At 45.0% G+C, this 24,919-nt stretch overlaps 1 protein-coding gene across 1 annotated transcript in view; it reads right to left on the bottom strand.

Annotated features, from left to right (window-relative positions):
• The window catches only part of MSN (moesin), a 74,747-nt gene that overhangs the window by 6,553 nt on the left and 43,275 nt on the right, over positions 1-24,919 (bottom strand). Inside the window, exons 3-9 of the mRNA XM_006270114.4 lie at positions 6,770-6,865; positions 5,923-6,197; positions 5,201-5,284; positions 4,700-4,846; positions 3,376-3,472; positions 2,110-2,273; positions 608-738 (exon numbers count right to left, since the gene is read on the bottom strand). Coding sequence (XP_006270176.1) covers positions 608-738; positions 2,110-2,273; positions 3,376-3,472; positions 4,700-4,846; positions 5,201-5,284; positions 5,923-6,197; positions 6,770-6,865 — 994 coding nt within the window. The remainder of the gene's footprint in view (positions 1-607; positions 739-2,109; positions 2,274-3,375; positions 3,473-4,699; positions 4,847-5,200; positions 5,285-5,922; positions 6,198-6,769; positions 6,866-24,919) is intronic.

Here is a 24,919-nt window from a genome sequence, read left to right on the forward strand (position 1 = left end):
GTCCCCACCCCAGCCCCACTGGTTCTGCCCTGTAGCTTAAGAAACCAGGACTGTTGATGGGAATAAGAGTTCTGAAGTCTCCACCATAGAGATCTCTTCCCAACAATAAAGCATTACAGCATAAACCCTTACTACAGTCAGGGCCATACATGGGAAGGGAAGAGGAGGAAGTCAGGGCAACTGCCCCAGGCCCCGTGCTTTGGGGGGCCCTGCGGAGCTGAGCCAGCTTTGCATCCGGCCACTCACCATCCCCCTCCCTCCTACTGTGTCCAGGCCCTGCACAGGCTGATTTGCCCCAGGCCCCACACCCTGCTACTGTCATCTCCGACTACAACGGCCCCAAGACAAAGATAAGATCTGATCCCAGATGACAGATCAGCCAGCCTGCCTATCCAACAGATCCCCTCCTAGGTCTTCACTGGGAGCCAAGGCTAGGTTTTTGAATTCTGCAGTGTTGCACATCAAGATCTGAGATACGTGGGAGATATGGAGGACCTAAAGGCTCAGGACAAGCTTCAGGAGGATGCCCAATTTTAGGACCTTGAAATTTTTAGTGCAAATACCCAGAGCTAGACAGTTTCTCTGCCAAAAAAAGATTTTCTAGTACCTTGCTGAGCCTTCTTCGTTTGCTCCTCAATTTGCCTGAGCCGTTCCATCAGCTCCTCCTTCTCACGTTCAATCTTCTCTTTCTCCTTCTCTGCCAGTTCCCTCTTCTTCTTCTCATTCTCCAGCAGGGCTCTGATTAAGGAAGAGTTAAAATAAAGCAGCTGAATCTAAACTGCAGTATAAAAGTAGCAGGGCTCTCCAACAGAAAAGTCATGATCATGCAAGAGGCAACTCATCTGATGGATTCTAGATAGGCCTGTTTGTAGAACAAACTCTACTCAAGACTGAGTAGAGCAGATACTTATCTCATTGGGATATACAGAGCAATGTGTGAAGACCACTTCTGAAGTTTCATCACTAAGGTCCCTTCTACACATCACAGGTCTTGTGCAGTTAGCCAGGTAATTGCACAATTACTTGGAGACCAGTTACATGTGCAATGTAGTTATCAAAAGCAATAAAAAGCTCCAATCAGCTATACAAGTTAAACCTCAAAAAAAGTGCACACTGCCTTAGTAACTAGTTACTATCAAGCTGTAATTTGTACATGTAGCAGAATCACCCCGGCTGCTGGGAGCTCCCTCAGCTGGCAGTTCCCAGCCACAGGGATGTATCATGCCCAGGGAAAAAACCCCCAAGCCCCACAGCAGCTGGAATCCCAGGTCTGGGGGTGGAAGAGGACTGTCCCCTACAGCGATCCTCCAGCTCCAGGAGTTTCCCTGCATCCCTCAGGCAGGGAGATCACCACAGAAGGGTTCATACAGTGCCAGGTATACATGGGGTGTCCCCCATGGCTGGAAGCTACTCACAACTGAGGTGTGTGAAGCTCCCAGCCATGGAAGCCTGCTTCTTGCTGGTGCAGGGAAGCCTGGGATCAGGTTCCTTCTGCACTGGCAATAAGGTATGACAGGATTTAATGTGCAATCCCACACTTCCTGCCATGCACATGTGATGGGGACATGAGATATAGTATCAAAATTGCATTAAAATGCAATAGAACAGTTCAGGGGTGTAGGCTGTAGCCATACCTTTTATACATCACATGACCTGTGATGTGTAGAAGGGGCCTTAGTGATAAAACATCAAAAGCTACATCTTCAAATTTTGCTCTGTATATCCCAATTAGATGATCTCTACTGTCTTGAGCACACTTTGCTCCACAAACCTCAGTTTAAACTAGGTGTTTTTAAACCCGAAAGTTTGCTAAGAAAATTTTCCAACTATTTAAGTTGGTCTAATAAAAGATATCAGATTCACGCAAAGAACCTCATCTGCCTATAAGAACAGTTCTCAGATCAAGACTATCCTAACACCAAGTCATGTTTAGGAATTGTGCCATCTGCCTCATCCATTTAGAAAAGAATGCGCTTCAGCTGCCAAAACTAGACCCTAGTAAGAGCTGGTATTAATGGGCAGGCACTTTCAGCAGTTGTACTAACACAATGTGGTTTGTATACAGTGGTCATCAGAAGCAGCTCAGGTTCAGATCCTCATGGTATCTACCTCTCCATCTGCTTCTGATGTTTTTCTTCCCGAGCCTGTGCCTTCATTTGCTGCACTTCAATGGTGTCTGGCTTACGCCTGCGCATATAGAGTTCGTGGTTCCCCATGCACAGCGCCAGGATTCGCTTGTTAATTCGTAGTCGTGGGGCATAGAATACAAAGTCCTTAAGACAGAGGGGAGAAAGCATTAAAACATATTTCCCTAGCATGCCCCATACATACTTCACTATTGCTACCCACAACATGCTCACAAGGGGCAACAGTTGAGGGAAGGCTAAAAAGACCATTAGCAATAAGAGGGCACTTCACCTATAAGCAAGGCAAAATGTAGTGGCAAACCAGGCACTTAGCAGTAGTAAGAAACACACACAAAACTATGAAGGTCTGTAGGAATCCACAGAACAGACAATACCACAGGGCACATTTTAACAACACTGTCCTTAAAATGTTCAAAGTCTCCAAGTATTACCAGTGCAAATTGAGGAAGGCTCAGGTGTCTTATCTAGGGAAGACCTGGTAGTCTGTCAGCTTGCCAAAGCTGGATTTTGCATTGTCAGGATATTGCATGCACACCATTAAGTGCTCAAAAAGCCATTAAAAACATGCCCAACAAGCATCCATGCTTTTATATTAACGCATTTCCATCTTGTAGAACAAGCTACAAATTGCACAATTAGGTTTTCAGTTTTGAGATGATATCATCTACCCTTCCTCCAACTGGAATGTTCATTTTCTTGCTCACACCTTAAACAGGTTTCCTCTTATACAAGAAGCGGTGTAGGCTAGCATTTCTCCTGGGGAAATGCAATTTCATTGTGGCTACTCATGCATAAGAACAGCAAGGAAGTGGTTTCCAAACAGTGGTAGAGTGATCATTCAGAGAAGGAAGATACTAGGAAATATGGGAAAGCTAAGGAGTCAAAAGCTATAGCACAAAAGGTAGACAGAAATTGTCCATTTTGGATTCTGTACAGCAAGCCAAGCTTTCCTCAAGCTGATCAAAAAACAGCAAGCAAGGCAGCAAACTCTGCAACAAAGATGGCTGCAGAGGTGACCTCAGTGATTTCCTGCCTCCAAATCATAAAGCAAACCTAACACGACAACCTCTCCCCTACCCACCACTGCCTGTCAACCCATCCATTCACTTCGACAATACTTTAAATACTTTCTGCTAGTTATTGGAAAATTGCTTGTAAAATGCTTTTAAAAATGATTTAAGTGCATCTTTGAGTGTTTATTAAAATTTGACATTTGAATGGGTCTTACTGGAGCTTTCTTGTCAATGGGCTTGATGACAAACTTCTTGTCATTAAATGAGATATTCCTGATCTCGCTCCAAGGGAATCCAATTTTTGGAGTTAGCCTGCAAGGATTTAAAGAAAAAACAAAGAAAGAATGGAGGAAGTTTAGCAGAAGTTACTCTAAATTTATTCCAAATTAGCCAACAGTAGACTGGAAGTGTCAAAATGGCTCTAACAGTACTTGAGCTTTTCCCCCAAGTTCCAGAAATTAAGAGTCACAGAAGCATGTGAAAACTGAAATGCAAGAACAGTAATCAACTGTTTCCTTGCCTTGCAGAGAGGACACAATTTAAAATAAAACGAGAGCGAGTCAAGGAAATTCTATTCAATGGGATTCAATTTAATGTCAAGTTGTCCCTGCACAGCAATTACATGGATTATGAGGAGCTCTCCCAGTAGTTTTATTAAAACAGTCAAATTTAATGTCATGCAGCTTGTGTTCAGGACCTTAACCAAGAACTACATAGAGACAGCCTGGAAGAGTTTACTTAAGTTCCACCTGTGTGGTTTTTCTATCATAATGAAACTTCATAGGGATGCCCAGTTTATTTCATTGTAATGATATTCTTTGAGGAGTTACGACAAAGCAGTCAAACCATGAAGGAAAGTACACTCTTCACTGGGGGAAACGTGTGCACACATACCTCAATAGCTGGTCACTTATGGGTAGTGAGGGCAGGACTTAAAAATGACTCTGCTACCCTACAAGAACAGGGACAGCTCTCGGAGGAAAAACAAAAAAAATTGTGACAACTGAGCCAAATTTGTTTCATTCAGAGGTAAAACTGTGCCTGGCTCTTGCTCCAGGGTGCAACAGTTACTACAGAATAGCTGAGGCCTGGTAAGTCCCCACCCTTACTGTTCCTGTTCTTGCTCCCAATTCAGAGGCAAGCTGGTTTAACAGGGGAGACATTCATTTTAAAATGAGAGATTTTGAACAAAGCCTTGGACAAAAAAAAAGAGTGAAAGTATTTACTGTAAAGACCATTTTCTATAGTAGTGAATTCCTTTCTAACAAATAGCCACTTGGCATTACTTACTACAGGCCAGCAGCTAGGATTTAAAAGTTTGTTGCAATGGAATTTGTTAAAATGGATTTTGCTTTAATGAGATGCCACCCTTACTGTGCCTTCAATTGGTCAAGGCTGCACATAGGCGAGTAAGAAGCACAATTCTTACTAAAAACCTGAATTCTTTAAAATATTCCTTTGTTTTGGAAGGTAGTTTTTTTCAGTATGTGCTGAAGAACAAAAGGTCACCCAAAGAGATCTAAGAAAGGTTTTTGTTACCTGTCATTCTGCTCATATATGTTGAGGCCAAGGGCATCTACACCTAGCCAGAGTTCGGAGCCTTTCTTGTTCTTAATACTGAAGTAGTTCACCCCATACATTTCCAGATCTTGTGCAATTTTCAGGTATTCCAAGATGGCATCTTCTCTAAAACATGCAAAGGAAACAGATTTTTCACGCAGACGCCAAATAAAAGGCATTATGGGGAGAAGCTGCTACCTTTAGTTGGCAGGTAAGTTGGCAGCAAGTCTGACAGTATGGCTGCACACACTACCTTAAGAGGTACACGAGTTGGCACGTTCTATTTCACCTGAAAGGACAGCCTGATGATCACCCAAGACAAATCTAATTATTCTTCAGCAAGATGACAAATGCAATGCTAACAGGCTTTCACCCAAGGACAAATAAAGTGTTTACTACAAAATCTGAGGCAACTACAGGCTGGTATAGCCCCCATTTCTTTAACAGGGCAAAATAATATCAAGCCATAAGCCAAGTTACCTGAGCATTCCCCGATGTTCCTCATGCCACACCTGAATCCTCTCCTCCCACTGGTCCTTATTGAGTTTGTGCTGCTCCAGAACTCTAGGAAGGAAGCAACAGGCAACAGAATCTTGTTAGTTAAAAGGGGACGAAAAGTGTAGTGAGGCTGGTCCAAGCAGCTGCAATCATGGCCCACCATCTAAAGTACCTTTGCACTGCAGGTCAGTGCAAAAAGCCTCAATAACTACTCCTACTGGCCCCAAGTTTTCCCCCCTCACCCACTTGTTCCAAGGAAGCACTTATATGATGGCTTGGCTACAGATCCAACTCTGGACAATGCTACTTAAGCCTTGACTATTTAAGCAAAATGGTATTCTGCTTTTGTTTCTTCTTGTACCATTACAATGACCTGTTATAAAGCTGTTGGTTCTTGTTTTGCTTGTCTGCTCCATTAATGTCTCTTCCTTTTGCTTCTTCACACAAAAGGAGTTTAAAAATCACAAGTTTCTAAATCACATTCAGTGATTGTTTAGCTGCAATGGGCTCTGACAAGCTCCTTGGACAGTGAGATCATAGCATGAGATATGTAGCCTTGCACTTACTGCATGCATGCAACCAGAGTTGAGGTACAGTTCATGCGATTCCAGCCAAAAACCAACGGGAAGCTATCTATCTAACACACAGAACCTGTATATAGCCTATGGCACTGGATGCTTGCAGGAGCAGAAAAGCTTGCATACCTTTGTGGAACGAGTTTATCACCAGCAAGATAGCCAGTCTTGTGCACTTCCTTGTTGAAGTCTGCATATTTGGACTGGACAGCATAGGAAGCGAGAAGGACGGCAGTCTCTGGAGGGCAGTAAATATCATCATTCAAGATGCCCTCCTTCACCTGAAGGAAGAAGAGGCGCTGCGTGATATCCTGAATTAGCTCTTCAGCCACATCCTCTGGGTAGAACTTGGCTCGGAACTTGAAGAGCAATGGGCTTTCCTTGCGAACGTCCTGGGCCGTCACCTGGGGGAGGCGGGGGGAAGAAGAGAGAGTGGACAGTCAGACCTAGTATTCATCAGGCCAGCTAGAATTTCAGTGGCGTGTTAAAAAGGGGCACATTCAGTGAATTCTTCCTTTCCAATACAGAAAGCAAGCATGCAGCAGAGCAAGATTCTCCAGGTCTTCCCTCACAAGTATCTTCCCTTTGGGAGACATCCAGCATCATTTGTCACTGCTTATTCTTCACCAGGTACTATTGTAACTCTAGCTTCAGCAGGTCAGAGCACGGGTCACCAGGTGCATGCTTTGCAGCTGCCTGCTTAAGTCTTATTTACCACGCCTACTACACATTAATAACAGTACAGCAAGGAAGAGATTTAACAGATCCATCTGAAAACTGCACTACTGCAAACAAGCAGCAGCAAATCTGGCACCGTGTCTGAACTATAGACCAGGGGTTGGCAACTTTTTGGCTAAGTTTACTGCTTATGACTTGGCTCCTGTCATGGACAGAGGGGGAAGGGATGGTAAATTGTGACACAGCAAAAGCCAAGGAAAGAGTACAATGTACAAAGGTGTACAATGTATATAAATACCTTTTTGTTGAGTTTCAACCATGTTGAGAAGCCCTTGGTATCCTGGTACTGAAGTCCAAAAAACCAGACTTCTCTCAGTCCAATTGTCTTTACCACCTGGAAAAAGCCAGAGAAAAGTATGTCCATTAGTAACAGTCACAGCTGATTGGTCACATGCTCAGGAGCCATGTGCAGTCAAGTTGTGCATACTGCACCAGGCCAGCATGTAACAAGGAAGTTCAGAACAGAATGAAACCTAGCCTCAAAAGTTGAAAGGACCACAGGCCAAAACAGCCTGCAGTCCCAAGCTCAAGACGCTAATAATTTGACTACAGCAGTGGATGAAGGATACTTAGATTTGCCAAATTCCAGGCAGGATGAGAGTAATTTGTTAGTAGCTCCATTACAGCTGAACTGAAGTCATGCATGGAGCTGTACCATTCTGCCCCAGCTTCCTACATGCCTCCTCTCCCCAGTCACATCTCTGGGTGAACAACGGCTTTCCAATTAAGATAAAATCCTTGGTAGGGACTAGATCTCTGCCTACTTACTCATTTCAGCTGCCTTCAAAAGCCATCTAAAGCAGGATGCCAACCGAGAAAAGCTATCGCATACAGCCACTTCTGCACTATTGCTGCTATAGTGGCAAGAATTGCTACAGAAAGTGCCAGGATTCCAAAGACAGTTTGAGAGAGTGGAAGAACCATGTAGGTCAGACCCCTATTTCTTCCTTGACTTGATTAGCACAGCAGCAAAGCTCCCAACAAATGAACTGCTGAAATGCCAGCTTGCTCAGCCATACAAGAGCCAATGGAGGGTGAAATATGAAGCAATGGATTTTAGTTGGGAAAGGCAATGACAGATACTACAGATGTAAATCAGCTTCCCCTTCAGCTCTACTCATCAGAACATCCCCCATTTGACAAGCAAGGGTCTCATCTTACAGCACACTTAACTAAAGCTATACATCCTGTTAACCACACAAGTGGTAATTTAAGATTTGTATTAGATTCTGCCTTGTAGATACAGAAGTAGTATCTACTCTCATCTGCCAGCTGTTCAGTTGGGGTCACCATTAAAAAGGTGCCCCCATTAGGCAAAGCACAGCACATCCATTAGACAGGAACACACCACCAAGATAAATCCTACTATTGGGATTTAAAAAGTTTCCTCTTGGTCATGCACCCAGAACACTTTCAGCACTTTGTTAAACAAAACACATTGGCATTGTAGTACAGTACACAGATTTAAAAGCTTTGCAGAAGTGAAATAACAAAGTTATATTCCATCAAGGGGAAGGGATGCTTGTGCTCTTTAGCAAACAGCCACCAAAAAAAAGTGTCATTAGGCTTTTGGTAAGCAAGGGTACACCACAGTGGGGCAGAGGTGAAGAAATGAAAAAAAAAAACAAAAACCAAACTTCCAGGCTGCCTGTTATCTAGGTTTACAACTGTGTTTTATACACTCCAGGCAAGCCACGAAGAAGTTGTTTCCCAAGGTGAGGACAACGGGTGTCACCTCCAACAGCATCTTAACCAGCTTGAAAGTAGGGGGGTAGAGATTATGCTATGCACACCAATCCTCCATATCCAAGTACTTTGAGGTTGTATGCATCCACCCCACCCTACTGCACAGGCTTCACAACTACTCTGTTCTCTTGTCTATGCCTGATGGCTCAGAAGTGGAGAAACAGGGTTGTAACGACTTGCGCTACCATATCTGTACGATCACTCCCTCCCACTTCCTCTGTGAATCACTTCCTCTTTGAAGCTTCAGAAAGCCCTCTGCTGCTTTCTTCATTATTCTCACTGGGTGCAGCCTGGCACAGCCCAGCAGGGCTCCCATCAGCAACAGGAATGCTCATGAGCTGCAACAGGAATGCTGGATGCTAGAGCAATGTTTAGCCTCTTGCCCCATACCACTAGGCCTCCTGTCCCCCACCCCCAGGATGCTTACAGGCTCACAGGAGAATGAAAAGGGGGTCACTGAGCCCCAATATTGAGCTAGGTCTTGCAGCCTTCCCTTATGCATGCAGTCCCATTGAACAGGGAACTTCGCCAAGTAGTCCTTTAAACAGTGGGCCAGATCTTCCAGTCTAATGACAGATATCACATTTACCCAAATAACCTTGTCTACCATTTCTTTAGAATAGCCTTCAAGAAAAAGGCAGGTCTCTCTCACACACACACACACAGATTTTTAAAAGTCACCCAGTGGAACATGCACTCTTAAAGGGCCTCAATGCCTGCAGACAGCCATGCAGTCAGTGTTGGGGGAAGGGAAGGGAAGGAAGGAGTCTTAAGCTAGAATGAGATCTCTGTTTTCAGCCAACATTAGCATTTGAATGGGATGGTGGCTCACCCCCACTGCTGCATGTGTCTGCTTGCCTTAGTTTCATTTGCAGGCAGCTTAAGCCTGGGAGTTCAGCGGGCTAAACTGCCAAAAAGGAGCAGAATGGCATCACACTGAGGCCCCAACACAAAAGGACTTTTATTCCACAGCAGAGAAGGAGTCTGCACAGTAATAGCAACATCAACAATGGATGGAACAAAACGGATGAGCCAGCTCTGTGAACTCAACACCCTCACAAAGCCCCCCTCCCCTCCTATAAAGCTTTCCCTCAAATTGCTACACGGTCACATTAAAGATGCATAAACACTCTGCTTTAGTTAGAGGTCTAGGAATCATGAAAGCTGCAAATGCAAACATGCTTGGCTGCTGCACGGGGCTTGTATCTGAAATAACTTTCCAAGAGGATGTGCATGCTGGTAGGCGTTAACTTCCCTCCGCATTTGCTACTCTTCTCTCCTCCCCCTCCCAATCCCCCTTTTTTTGTTCTGCTTGGCAAAGAGAAAGCACAATCAAGGCAGAGAGATTTCTACAGATACAATGAACGAACCCAGCAGTCAGTAGTCCAACTGTTCCCATATACTGGCGCTTAGGCAGGCTGTGCACAGCATTGAGAGGCATGATGAACGGTCCCACGTTCCAAAAGCAAGCAAGGCCTGCCAGTGGACTAGAGAAGAAATAGAAGAGGCAAACAGCATGGGGTTCTGCCTTATCCCCCCAAACAATCCATCGATCTACAAGCAGCTCTCTCCAGTGTTACAAAACAAATCATAAAAGAAAGAGTCTAAACTACTGATGAAAAAGCAGCACTCTGTCCATCCTCACCAGGTAGGATACTCTAGTTGGGCTGAACAGGCCTCTGGAGTACAGCACAGAGAGCCTGTTAGTGGGTTTTATGGTTCCAGAAGCCACAGAATCCTCAAGATCGCAGCTATATTATCATTGTCCACCCACGCATACAAGATCCTAGATCAAGCACCATTAACTAGCATCACCCTATAGCCTAAAGTCCAAGCTTGGAGTTGTGCCAGCCACTTTTCATCTTCAAATGAAATAAAAGATCCCTATCCTTTCACAAAGCCTTCAGTGCCACAGACATACCAGGAACATACATGTGCTGGGAAAACCTTCTAAGGCAACATAGATTTCTTCAATTCAGTTTTTTCATACCATAATTAATCCACCTTGCTCCATACCACACTCCTCCCTGCATGACTTTCCATTTTCTGTAAATGGAAAAATAGAATAGAAAAGGACACGTGCAGTATCTTATTGCCCTTTGCTATATAGCTTTGGCTGCTGGAGGAGAACGTTAAGCAAGAAGCTTGTTGGGAAAGTGATTTTGCATTTGCTACCTATCCATGGTCTTAGAATCAGTTCTATAAACCATCCTTTTTCTCCAACCTAAAAAAAGTCTAAAGGGCACAGTATGCAATTATGCATACTTGAACAAGTCCTGCAATAAACCTGCATGAAGATGGACCAGCAGCAAGAGAGATTTAAGTTTTCCCCATCACTGTCAATGCTTAGCCACAATTACAGACCTCTATGGCACTCAAAAGAAAATTAAAAATTAAAAAGAGCCTCCCCCCCTCACCCCAGTGACCATTCACATGTTCAAAGAAGTGTGGAAGCAAGTCTCCATACTGCCCCCAAATCAAACTCCCTGGAGTACAGAACATGGATCTAAATCTAGCTTGGCTTAACTTCTCTTTAGTACCCTTATTCTTTGCAGGTCCATTCACTGCATTTGGCAAAGAGCTGTCAAAGGTGAAAGCCTTCATGCCACAGCTCATGCTTTTGAACAAATGAAGGTGCCACCCGTCCTGTCTTTTTAGCCAATGTCAACTTTGCCTTTTGATTTTGTAAATCCGTATTCTCTCAGTCTTTTACTACCAGAAAAAACTTCTGCTGGGAAGCTCCCGTGTTTAGAAATCTCCTGCATGTACCTAGACTTGATCTTGAAGTCCCTCCCAACCCTACAATTCTCAGAAAGAGAAAGCACTAAATGATTCTTGCAAAGATGGAGGAGTTATTAGGGACCTGAGACTAATCTTTAAAATAAGTTTGTGGTAGTCAATCAGGGCCCCCATTCAAGAGATGTTACTGATTCTAGAGCTCATTTGTTTGCAAAGGCAGCAAGGTGTAGCACTCTTCCTCTTTCTGAGGAAGAGGGGGCCGTCTCCATGAGGCTTGGCAGATCAGGAACAAAAGGGCAATATGAGCTAAGGCTACTTAAGTCTCAGCAGCCAACCCTATTCAGTGATCTCCATAAAGCCTAAACTCCTTGAGCCAAGAGACCATGGAAGCCTCATCTAAAGTTTCCTTGATTTCATGATGGCAGAGGAAGAGCTCAAGAAGAATGAACCGTGCATGAAAGGTCAAAAGCCAGAAGGCTGCAGCGCTGAACAAGCATTTATGAAGCCACAGTTTGGGTCAGTACAGTAACAAGGGCAATATAAAAATGGTACACTGGCACCAGGCATCCTCACACAGGGGAGCAGCAGGGAAAGTAAGTGTTATATAATAATGGTAGGGGTGCTCTGCACCTGACCTGCACCAGGCACAAAAATGCCTGGCTACAGTTCTGGTTTGGGCCAGAGACTGACTGACTGTTCGGGGTTCAAAGCAGTTACAGTTCAATGCACTGAATCTCTGGCTGTAGCCTACATACTACCCATTGTTTCACATGCTGGAAAACAGGAACAGAAAGTATGCCTTTGCCAAATGCATTAGTTGACTAAATTTCACAGTAGCCTCTGCTGAAAACATCAAGCAAAGCAATGTCAGACACTACCACCACTTGCACCAGCTGCTCCATAAAGGTAAACTCCCTCATCCAACTGTATAATAGCATAGGCACGCATCTGCTTAGACATTTAGCCTCCATGCCAACCACCATGACTGGCAATTAAATGATTCTGTAGTCAAACATCACATTCTTTAGGAATCTGTTTTTTGTTTTTAAGTTACCCCTCTTGTACCTTGCATAATTTCTGCTCAAGTGCAACCTTCAAAATGTGGACCTGCTGGAAGCCACAATGCAGCAACACCTTCCCAACTTTCTGAACCCATCACTCACAGTAACAAGTAGGGCATTTGATCTTAACTGGACACCAAGGCTAGGGACAGAAGTTACACAAACGGGTTTAAGTGGTCAGAAACTGGTTTAAATCTGTAACCAAACAGACGCTCAGTGCACATAAACCAGTTTCAAAATTGCGGAAACTGGTTTAAAATGAACTTGGTTGAAAGTAATATCAGACTTAACCAATTTAGATCAAACTGGTTTATGAAACTTCTGTTCCAGACCTAAAGTCCAGGGCTGACACATTTTCATTAAGCTTAAATGCCTTTTCCCTTGGCTGCGTCAGACATGGTCACTGGAAGCAGCCACAGTGACTGTGGGTATGGTGGCTAGTTGCAGAAATGAGGAACCAGGTTCTAGGTGGCCATGGTACTTACTTTCATCTCTTTCCTCCCAGGCACAAGAAGAAGAAGAAGAGACTGTCTCTCCCTTTTGAATCATAAAAGTTCAATGACTTTCTGGGTGCTTAAAAAAAAAAAAGCCATGCAACAAATTCCTACATAGTGAAAAGCACGGTTTTCCTGCCTATGCTTCTCAGACTGCTTCTCTAGTGCTGTTACGTTAACAGGGCATTCTGCAGCCCACTTTTCAACTAAACTGGTTTATAAAATGCACAGTTCCCAAAATATGGGGAACACCACTGGTTTTGTTCCTCCAAATTACATAAATTCAAGCTCATTCCATTTAGAGGGTTTCAAAATCGCAACCTTTTCTGTACTTAGGGAATATAATTACATCTTCTGTGCCAGAGGCCTTACCAAAAGGGTCGTCATTCATTTTAGGTCTCAGACAGGCATTACATTTCTAGCAAAAATGCCACTCTCCCACTAGAAATTGCATGAATGCCATATAAATGGGCAGGGGTGTAGGCTGTAGCCGTGTTGGTCTAAGGACATAGGCAGACAAGGTTCCTTGGGTGAATTTGATATCTTTTATTAAACCAACCCAAATAGTTGGAGAATAGTTATTAAGCAAGCTTTCGGGTTCAAAAACCCTTCATCAGGCTAAGGACGCTGCAGCAGTTGGTGTGTGCTCTTCCTGGATGGAATGAAAAGTAGAGAAGCCAGGGGCTGGGCTGGGGAGTCAGTTGCCAGGCAGATTATAATGCATTAAAAATCCAACGTCTATGTTTAGTCCATGATCTCTAGTATCCAGCAGGTTGATGAAATGGAGCTCATAGGCTCGTCTCTGGGAAGTGTTGTATACGTTTCCCTTGAGGATCAGGACAGAGATTGGAGAGACAGTGGCCCTCCTGTGAGAAATGTGCCCCCACTGGTAATTGGGTATTTCTGTCTTTGATAGATTTCCGGTGTGCGTTTATTCTGGTGCGCAGTTGTTTGGTCTCTCCTACATATTTTCCATCAGGGCATTTGGTGCATTGGATGCAGTATATTACATTTCTGGAGGTGCAGCTCTAAGATCCAGGGATGCTGATGGCTCTGTTGTGGGGTGTAGTAATAGTGGGGGTGGTGGAGATGTGTTGGCAGGTTTTGCATTTCTTGTCATGGCATGGTCTGGATCCTTTTGGTGTGTTCTGGGCAGCTTCTCATGGCGAAAAGTGTGCCCCATCTGCAAGAAACCTACTCTGAAACCTAGAAGATCTCCCCTGCACAAGAGTTTCTCGTAACAAAATGAACTCCTCCACACTTCTGCTCTACTACTCATGGCAGGGAGGAGCCCAATAGCTGCTTGCCCTGCGTCTTCCACAGACCGGAGGGGGTGGCAGGAGGGCTCCAGCTTGAGAAAGGTGAAGGGGCATTTCCCCACCTGATCAGGAACTGAGCTGTGGCTGCCTTTCTGAGACCAGCAAGGAGTCAGGTTGTTCCAGCTCCTTGTGTTCCCCAGACAGGCAACCCCACTCTGGACAAGGCGTAGTGAGCTTTTTCTCACTGCTCACCCCCATGCTTTCCCTCGACCAGGGTAATGCCAGTCTGGGGAAGGCAAAGCTGGCAGAGAAGGGGACTGCTGCAGACTGGAATGCCTCTCTTGGTAATATTTCTACCACTAAGTCTCCCACAAATTTGCTGCAGTAGAAATGAATGCCTGCCTATGGCCTTAGGATCACACACTTAAGAAGAGAGGCTTGAATAATAAGTAGCATGAGGGATTCCAGAAGGCAGAAGTCACACAGGAGAGAGGAAATTTAGGAGGTAGGCAGCCCCTGAACCACTTCTACACACTGCAAAGTTATTATAATAAGGGGTTCATCATTTTGTATGAAAGTGATCTGGACCACCAAGAATTTACCTACTATGCCCTACTGGAAATGCCTCTCCCCCCTTCCCAAGAAGATAATTAATGCCTCCAAAAGGTACTAATGGCCTGCAAACATGAATTTTTAGAGGCTATCTAAAATGGCTTTTGAGGCAGATAGATGTAGAGATAGGCAAGTGTCAACCAATGTGATGCTGAAATAGGCTTGAAGAACAAATCTAAAATGGAAAAAAAAAAAATGGTAATCTTTTTCTGCTTTGACCAAGATTAGCTAAAGCTTCGCACTAAGAAAACAACTGCTTGCTCCATTCACCCTTTGGAAACTGGAGCTCGATTTTAACGTTTGGCTCCTGAAGCACATGAGATCACATTTCCACAAGAACATCTTATGGTACAAGCTGCCTAAGTCTCAGTGAGAAACAGTTAAACCTAGATAGCTTCATCAGTCATGAAGCGAATGTTTTCTTTGGATGGTTTCCGAAAGTGGCATCCATTTCACAAACCAATGCAATATTGGCTTTTTAAATTAAGCCCACATGGTGATGCTTTGTGCTCTTTGACAGCTGTTACATTCTACTCCAGATGTTCTGGAAGTGGTTCCTTGTAACTGTACATGTAGTTTGTAAAGCTCTTCAGAAGCCCTATGGAAAGCTATACATCAATGTAAGCCATTGTGTACTTTTCACAGCAGTTAAGTGGAAGACTTGTTCATGCTCTCTTCAATACAGCATAGGACTGAAGGATACAGTGTTTATCTGTGTTAAGATACACAAGTATGGCATAATCTATATGTTATATCCATGTGTTATATATATAGAATTGTATAGATTGCTGTATAACAATATGAGTTTCATATGTGGTTGCATGCTGGTATGCTTCAATGGGAACAAACAATGTCAGGCTGTGTTACTTTTTCAAAGTTGCAGCATTTCATTACTTAGTGGTATTAGTGTAGTGTATAGTACAAAAAAGGAACCTACATACTAGTAAGGTTTTTCCAAAACTAGGTAAAATCCAGTGGAAAAAAAAGTTAGCTCACATTTTATTTTGCTGCTGAACAGACCACACAGCAGAAAAATAATCTCTACAGCTGTCTGTCTGTTTTAAGGCTGGGCAGTTGGTTCTGGAGTTCAGATTTAACTAGAGATCCAATATCAGATCAGCATTGACAAAGAAAATTGGCTGTATCAGAAAGAAAAAAAAAACAACAACAACAAAAACCGGCCTTCTGTGACTCATGTGGCCAATAAATGCCTGTGCATGCATGCAGTTGCAGAGCAGCACAGAGGTAACAAGGAGCACAGCCCGGCAGTTTGGAGAGATACATGCAGCTGGTAAGTCTTTTGTGTGGGGAGAAGGAGGGTGGGGAAGGGGGCAGATCCAGCCCCCCCCCCTCTAGTGAGGGAGGGAGTAGGACTGGGGAGGCACTCTGGACACAGCCATGATTTGTCTGAAGGGTGCAGGGGGCAGCTCCCGCTCCTGCATGTACCCTGGGAGGGCACAGGAGCAGGGGCACGTATGCCCCCAGATCTATGCAGGGCAGGGGGAGGGGCGGCAACGCGGCAGCCACTGCAGGCCCAGGCCATGGCTGTATCAGGCTCTTCCCAGAGGGGAGACTGAGCCGGGCCGCACTCAATGGTAGCACTGGGAAGGAGGCTTGGGAGGGGCTATGGCAAATTTTGGGGTGGCTGCAACCTCCCCCATAGCCCCCTCCCAGTGCCACCCCCACCCACCCAGAGCACAGCCTGCAACTGCAGCCCGGGCCCCAGTCCCAGCCTGCAGCTGTAGCCTACCTCCCCCTGTACAGATCTGGGAGCACATGACTCCCAGACTCTGTACCCTCCCAAGGTGCACACAGCAGTGGGAGCCATCTATCCCCCCTCCCCATGCCCTCTGAATGAGCCACAGCTCCATCCCACGCGCTGTCTGCCCCAGCTGGGCAGCACCTTCCCTATTCCTTCCCTCCACACATGGGCCTTGGTCCAACTCTTCCCCCCTTCCCCCCCCCCGCCCACGCCACTTCCCTCCCCCCTTCCACCACAGTCTTACCAGCTGCATGCAGTTCTCCATACTGCATTGGAAATGGAATCTGAATCAGCCAATATGCCTTCTTAAAAAAAAAAAAAAAAAAAAGCAACAAGCAGCTATTGGTATTGGCCCTGAAAATCCCCATCAGTGCATCGTTAGATTTGACTCATTAAGTCCTGGGCTTCATAAAGTTTATAATCCAATATATGATATGAAATCTTGCACAGATTCAAGTTCTTTCTTTGGGACTGAACTGGCTTTATTGAAAGGTTCCACAGGGCTAGCTTAGAAGCTTTGCAGTTTCAATTAAGTTCCCTAGTCTAATCTTGATCTTTAAGAACTGTCCCGGGAAATCTAATGCCTGTACCTGGAAGATAGGCAGTTGTTAAAAAAGAAGAATCCAAGATGAGCTGCTTTCAAAAGCCATCTATTTCAAGAAGAACTGGAGCTCCAAAGAATTGGAAAGCCAGAAACCTGAAGTTTAGAAATCCATACCATCTCTTACTCTCCCCATATAACCATGGATTTGATTCTGTGGTTCGTTGCACAGATCAAGTAACTACAGAATGTCCAAAGACTTGACTATACAAAAGTTTTATTGTGTTTGAGAAACAGTTTCACACCACTCTAGTTAAATCTCAGTCTCACCTCACCTGGTCATCACACTAAAATTTCTGCATATAGCAAATACTGCATTTTAATAGGTTGTGGGACCTGCAGACCCTTGTCATTCCTGAATAAAAGGAAGCTTGTAAGACATGGCATTAAAAGCTGGTGTACAGAGCAGCAGAAGTAGACTGTGATCAAGTGTTCATGGGAGGTGTATAGAAGAGGATCATTTTTTACTCTCAGAAGTGGGAATCTGAAGCCAAGGAGGACTCAAAACTGTGCTTAGTCTTATAACATGAGAACACTCCGTGGTGTGAACTACTATCACAGTAGCTCTTCTACATATACAACTGTATAGTCATTAGGTGTGAAAAAGGGTAGGTAGAAAAAAAAAAGATGCTGATGAAGTTGGAGTAAGACCCTTGTTTTTTTCCTAGACTTTGGGAAGAAAAAAAAAAAAAAAAATCTTCAAAATGTGATTAAAGATTAGAAAAATAAAATCTGAATATTTAAAGAAATCTACAGTTTTATGGCCACAGTTTCCCTCTCCAGCCCTTAGAGTTGACATCTTTATACAAAAACTAGTATCCATCTGTACCACCTAGGAAGCAGCTACTAGTTATTAATGGGATCCATCACTTGGAACCTTCTCCAACAAGCAGATCCAAATATTGAGAAGTCTGCTTAAGGCACTACAGCAAGTGAAGTAGGGGTTAAGTAGTAGTTCACACAGCCTACAGGACCTTTCTTTGACTGTGTCTGGAAGACCAAAAAAAAAAGAGAACGGGCTGGCAGGATCCAAGCAGATATAGTCTAGAGTCTGAATACTTCAGATGCAGAAGTGCTCTGTGGTTTGGAAGAACATATGCAAAGGAGGGAATGGAGGATATTTTAAGCACTGGCACTGTTGTCGAGTGCAAGTTATGCACAAAATTGCATTAGCTGGCTTTTAATTTCAAGCCAGCTTCTACTTGAGGCCCAACTGCCACTCATGTAGGTAGCAAATGGAAAATATTATGGACTAGGGACAAAAGTTGCACATAAACCAGTATAAGTGATCAGAAACCTGTTCAAATCTCTAACACAGAGAAGCTCAGTACATATAAATCGCTTTCAAAGTGGCCAAAACCAGTCTAAGATAGACCTGGATGGATGTAGTATTAGGCTCAGCTGATTTAGGTTAAATTGGTTTACTGAACTTCTGTCCCACATCCCCTCCAGATTCATGTTAACTCAGTCCCCCAGCATCCCAGGATACTTTGCATCTCCCCCCAAATTCCTCTTGAAGGGTGGGCAGGCTAGCCTTGATCCAAGCTGTCGGCTCTAGCAAAGCAGGGAGGCATATTCTAGCACCCCCCAACTTCTGGTCTGGGCCACTGCAGTCATGCAGCTAAATTTCCAGAATAAACAGTGAACGTCAGTTCACTTGCAGACTGGTTCAGTCTATGCAGTTTAAGCTAATCTGGAAAGATTGAATCCATTCAGCCTCTGGCTTTTCGACTGTCTGTACTAAGAGCATGAGTATAGCCATAGATTTCAAATCAAAATTTAAAATCAAGTTGTGCAAAAAAAGTCTAGCCTGTACACCAAGCCTTCAAAAGACAAAAACCTAGTGCTAGTAGGAGCTTCTTGCTAGGACCATGTGTGAAGCACTTAGAAAGTGAATTATTGCTGCCTGTCTGTAAAACTGCAGATCAGCCAGACCGACCAGAGTACACCTGATAAAAAGCTATGGAAAGAACAGTTTATTCCAAAGAGGAAAGGGGGCACGGGGGGGGTTGGAGAAAGTGGAATAGAGAAGAACAGGGCAAGATTTCATAGTCTACAGCAACATTTTATAACTTTAGTTGGTAGTTCAACTGAGAGTATATTAGCCCACGTAGAAGACTAAATGCCCATAAGACTACTGAAAGTTTTTCTCTATATGCAGCAGTAATCAATAAAAAAAGGGATAGACTCCTATAAATATACCAGGTTATTAAATGAATCTAGATTTAAAAGTTGTTTTTGTTTTTTTTTTTTGCTTTGATCCATATAGAAGGGTATCAAAAGGGAAGAAAAAGTGGTGGTCAGTGCTATGATTTTGGTACTTCACAGCAGACCAGGAGAATTTAGTATTGTAGCTGTATACAACTGCTTTTTTTCGGTTTTTGCTGGATTAACTGTACTGTGCACCTTGCTAAAAAAATAAATAAAAATAAAAAAAATACATGGATGATGCTATTTTGCAAATTCTGTGTAGAGCTAAGCATGCATTTATTTGCATATGCATCACGCTCCACACTAAAAAGCTACAAAAGAAACAGCAGAAGCCATTTTGAAGAATTTACTGATACACAAGGGATCCAAACATTTCTACAGCCAACTAACAAGCTTGGAGCAGAAGGCTAGTCTCCAGATGGAAGTGGGAAGATAGCCTTTAGAATCGGATAGGCTGCTTTGTCACTGCAAATGCCACCTTTTAACTACTGGACAGAGGTAGAAAGTGGGGGGCAAGGTTATTTTTAATCAGTTCAGACAGCCATTCAGACAGTCCCTGCTGTGACACCACTTCTGCAGACACCCACCCATCCTCCACCCTGGTTAGGTAGAAACCGCTATTGGTAAGTATAACATAGCAGTGCCTGTACCAACCAATCCTTCAAAACAGCTTAATGAAGCTGAGGTAGGCATTACAGTATGCTCATTCCAGTTGACTTTCAAAAAAAGAGACTTGGCTACATGTAAAAAGTGTATGGTTGTCTAGTTTTTCCAAGGTTTAGTGAAAGAAACAGCTTAAAGCCAATGAGATGTCCATTCCCCTGTTGCCCCCAAACAAATTAAAGGATGCTTCTGAGGTACTGCTGTGCACAGATCTAGGGAGTGGCAAGATTAGGCCTAGCAGAGCAGAGCATATGCCTTTGCAAACAGACTTCAGGCAAAGTCATTTTCTCTGCAAAGTGCCAAAAACATACATGGCTGCCAGAAGCAGTAGCAGGGAGAAAAAGTGGGTCAGCAGTTAGGTAATCTTGCTGCAGCTTAAGGCAGCTAGTACAGCTGAAGTCAGGAAGTGATTACACCCAAGACAGAAACCACAACTTGGTCACACATCTAATCCGCTATACCAAAAAAGCTCCCAGGACAGAAGGTAAAGCAGGACAAGCAACTCATTCTAGTCTAAAGGAAAATTGACAGCAATCCCAGAACACTGGTCCTCTGCATAACCAAGAACTTTTGGATCTTAAACTCAGTTAATCCCCCCAATTTAACAGCTGCAGAAAGAAGTGCAGCAGCTCTGGACTGGATCTCCTGGTGCATTTGGTGCTCAGACCAATAAGACACACCCTTACATTTAGCACAAGCTCTCTCACAAGCAGGACGGGAAAATGGCTTTCGTGTGAAAGATGTGCCCAACTACAAGGGGAAGTTAGCTCTAGGGGGAAAGAGATGGCTGATGCAGGCAAGAACATGAACAGCAAGAGGCAAAAGTCAGAGCAAGATGTAAGATAGATGGTGTTACACAACGTGCAGAAGAACAGGTGTAAAAAGGAACTCAAGTACAGAGCAGGGTGGAGGGGGAGAAGGGGTTGGAGATTAGAGGGAAAAAGCATACAGCACTTTGGACTTTACACAGGAAGAGCCTTGAACCAACCAATGAGCCTTCAAGGATTCCAACAGGGATTAACTAGTCAGAGCAGGCAGGGATGACTTGAGCACAACATGCTGAATGGGCTGGTTACAAGGGGTTGGTCCTAGGAGGAGGGCAGAAGCCATATTCATGCCCACCAGCCCAACACAAAACCACTAGTGCACAGAGCCAGTTCACCCCTCCCTCCAAAGTACTAGTTCAGATCAGTTGGAAGTCAACTATTGATTGCTAGCCAAAATTCCTCAATTTAAAGATTCCCATTGTTAAGTTTGTCCCATGCACACAATTGGTATTGTCTTCACATCAGCTACTGCTCTTTGCTCTCATTACACTTAGCAATGTAAATAATGGTGAGTGGTTATGTTCTCAGCAACAACTAAAAGGCTCCTCATCTACCAAGTCAGGGCTAAATACCAGAGGGTACATGTAATGATTGAGTTGTTCTCTAAACCATCTTAAGCATATCAACAAAACCCTAACCCAACGTTAAAAGCAAGTGGCCAGATACAACAGCTTTAAGAAGAGCTTCAGAAACTTCCATGTGCTGCTTTGAGCCAAATGATAAAATCACCACGCAAGTGAACCTGTATACAAGCATACTGGACTATTCAGAGTCTTTTCCTTCTACTTCATCACCCCAAACCCATTGTGCAAATGCCTCCGACAGAATAACTCAACCTTTTCCACACCACAGCAGACATTTGGTCAAAATAACAATTTGGAACAATCCATCTTATTGGGAGGCAGGATTTATACATTTCCCATTGTTGATGGAACAGAATGAGATACTTCCTTTGCAATCAACTTCCTCCTCTTGTAATTGTCCAAAGGCAGTTGCTGAATTCCAGCACAGCATTAGCAAACAGATTAGATTAATAAAGTTAGCGCCAACATAGCAGCAGCTTCCAAAACTCCCTCAGCCTTCCCAGAATCAGCAAACAGCCTCAGACCTGAAATAAAATGAATGCCTAAAATTTCTCACTTCACTCCCCAGAGCATCTTGAAGTCACTCATCCCCAAGTCTTCCTACCCCAAAACATCTCCCCTCAGTCTCCACTTTTCTGAAGTCCTTCACTTAGATGGAGCTTCTATACTTAACTAGAGGTGCACCAATACAATTGACCCATACCATATCAGCACCAATAAAAAGAAAAAAGATTGACATTGGCAAGTGGCTTTTTTTGGCTGATGTGGCAAGTAATGTTGCCAATAAATGCCATGTGTATGTGCTCAGCTACAGCATGTGGCAGCCAGGAGTGCAGCCCGGCCGCTTGGAAAGCAGTGTCCAGCTAGTAAGTTGGGGGGGGGGGGCGGCAATTGAGACCCCCACAGTGAAGGAGGAAACAGGGCAGGGGAAGCCCAGCCAGGGCAGGGCATGGGATAGAGCCAAAAGCAGCTCATTCAGGGCAGAGGGGGGTGGGCATGTGCCCCCCCAGATCTGTGTAGGGTGAAGGCAGACTGCCTTGCTTGGGACCAGGGGAGCCATATCAACTGATACCAATCCGATTGCCAACATGCAGCCTGGCAGCTTGAGCAGCATCCAGCTGGTAAGCCTGTGGCAGGGAGGGGAAGATCGAGGCCCCCTCCACCCCCCACAAGGTTAGGGAGGGAGTGGGGCAGGGACAAGGGCAGAGGATGCATGGGCAGGGCATAGGATGAAGCGGTAAGTGGCTCATCCAGGGGGAAGGGGGCAGCTCCTGCTGCTGTGTGCACCCCTGAGGGAGGCACAGGGGGCATGTGCCCCCCAGATCTGTGTGCGGGACAAGATTAGGCTGCCTGCTTGAGGCTAAGGTGGCAATGGGCTCTTCTCAGCAGGGGGCACCACTGTGTCAGAAACATGATGCAAACATACATACCCACCATTCCTATCATTTTAAGTTTGGTCAGGGAGACAGTGAGAAGTCGAGCACAAGATTCCTTCACAGCTAAAATGCCTCTCACCAAGTCACTCAGTTGCTCATTTAACTTTAGGCTTGCCAGACTTTTTCCCCCTTCAGTTTTTGTTCCCTTCCCTCCCACCCCCAACACCAAGGGACACTGCATTACCATCTAGTGCAGTTTTGCTTTAAAATCGTGAGGAGATGCACCTGAAAGAGCTGTACTAAGAATACATGGCTAATTGAAAGTGGAAGTCTGAAGAAAAAAAGGGAACTGCACTGTAGGGGTGCACCAAAGCAGATTTTTAAGGAGCCATATCAGCCAATGCTGATGCAATACCCGATAAGCAAGCAGCTTTCCATGCTGTAAGTGTGATGTAAGGGGAGGGGGAAGAAGGGGGGTGTGCAGATCAAGGCCCCCATGGTGAGGGAGGGAGTGGGCTGAGGCAGGCAGTGCCCATCCAGGGCAGATAGAGCCATGGCTCATCCAAGAGGCACAGGGAGGGTGGGGCAGCTCCCGCCACTGCACACCATGGGAGGGCATGTGTCCCTTGGGATGGGGCGTGGCTGGGACCGGGGCTGCGCCAGGCTCTTCCTGGCAGGAGCTGGGCCAGACTACACAGGGCAGGTGGCAGTAGTGCTAGGGGGCTGCAGCCACCCCAAAATTTGCTGTGGGCCCCCCAAACCCTTGCCAGGCAGTGTCACCACTGCCCATCCCGAGCACAGCCTAGCCCAGCTGCTGCAGCCCCAAAAGCAGCCCACCTCTCCCCCACAGATCTAGAGGCACATGCACCTCCACCCCACACCCTACCAGGGTGTGCACAGTGGCAGAAGCCCCCTCCCCAACCCCCGCAATCCTGGTGAGCCACAGCTCCGTCCCTGCCCTGCCCCAACTTGGCTGGAGCAGTACTTTTTCCAGCCCCACTCCCTTCCCTCACTGCGGGGGCCTTGATCTGTGCCCCCCCACCCCCGCCCCTTCCCACCACAACAGATTACCAGCTGCACACAGCTCTCCAAGCTGCTGGGCTATGCTGCTTGCTGCCTACGGGCTGAATTGTGGCTGTGTGCATGAACAGGGCATTTAAAATCGACTACAAGGCAGATTTCCAATACAGCCAATTTTATTTTTTTTATATCTGTGCCAATCTGATATATTGGCACACTGCTACTGCACTGACATACTTCAAGAAGCCTTCTACATTTCCTGATTCTCCTGTGTTTTGTCAGAGGAAGAAAAAGCAAAGCCAGCCCTAGCACTGAGAAAGCCATTAAAAAAAATAAATAAATAAAAAAAAAATAATGAGCGTGCAACAAATCTCAAAGTAGGCCTGTCTAGCTTGGTGCAGCTTTTAAAAAGTAGACACAAGAAGTAGCTCACTTTCAGAGTCACTGAGCATGGCTACTCCCGTGACATTTATGGGTACTCAGTACCACCAGGGCAGTTAGGGGAATTGGACTCTTGAGATTCCCAAAGAAACTTGGGCACCTAAAAGCCAAAAGGATTTACTTGGGTTTCCCCCCCATGCAGTATGATTTAGCAAGCCAGAAGTACTGAGAACAGGGAGAAGACAAGTGACCCTGCCTGTAACCCAAGCATTGCAAACCATGCAAAGTGTGCTTTGCCTGCAGCAGCAGCTGCCCATGATAATGCAGCTCTAGAACACAATTCCTCACCTCTCACTCTGGAAGATTTCTTTTCTTAAACAGAATTTTAATTTCACACAGATGCAGTGGAAATAAGCCATGGGGAGATACTACAACAGCTGCCCAAAAGCAGGACAAAGGAATGTAGTTACTAAGTAGTGACAGTATTTTGTTTATTTATATTTAATACAGGAAGCATGATCAAAGGCTTCCAGACAAACTCAAGTCACTGAAAACTAATGTTTAGCACCTGCATGCACTCTGCAGACAAAAAAACCCAAAACACACAAAATCTGCCTCAAAGGAAAATAAAACCAGTTGAGTTGCAAGCTAGGCCAGATTGGGAACTCCCAGCTCCCTGGTTCACTCATAGCCACAAGAGCTCTTGAAGTAAGTAGTACTTCAACAGCCCCTTCTTCTACATCAGGGGTTTTCAACAAGTGTACCCCCTCTGTCTCAGTTTCAGCTCATGTACCCCTTTATATTAGAATTATTAGGGGGGAGGAGGGGAAAGCTGAGTGCATGTGCACATGCACCTCCCCTCTTCCTGCCAGTACGTCTGCAGGGGAAGGGAAGAGCAGGGGCAGGCACATGGCGTCGCACCACTCCCAGGGCAGCTGCAGTGGTATGCGCAAAGCCCATCATATAGCAGTGGCTGCCTCTGCCCCACACAGATGGGGGGGGCCATGGGCCCGCCAGGTCTCCACCAGGTGCATGCAGTGGCAGAAGCCCCC

Source organism: Alligator mississippiensis, chromosome 8 (genome assembly GCF_030867095.1).
Source record: "Alligator mississippiensis isolate rAllMis1 chromosome 8, rAllMis1, whole genome shotgun sequence".
In the NCBI taxonomy this organism is placed as follows: Eukaryota; Metazoa; Chordata; order Crocodylia; family Alligatoridae; genus Alligator; species Alligator mississippiensis.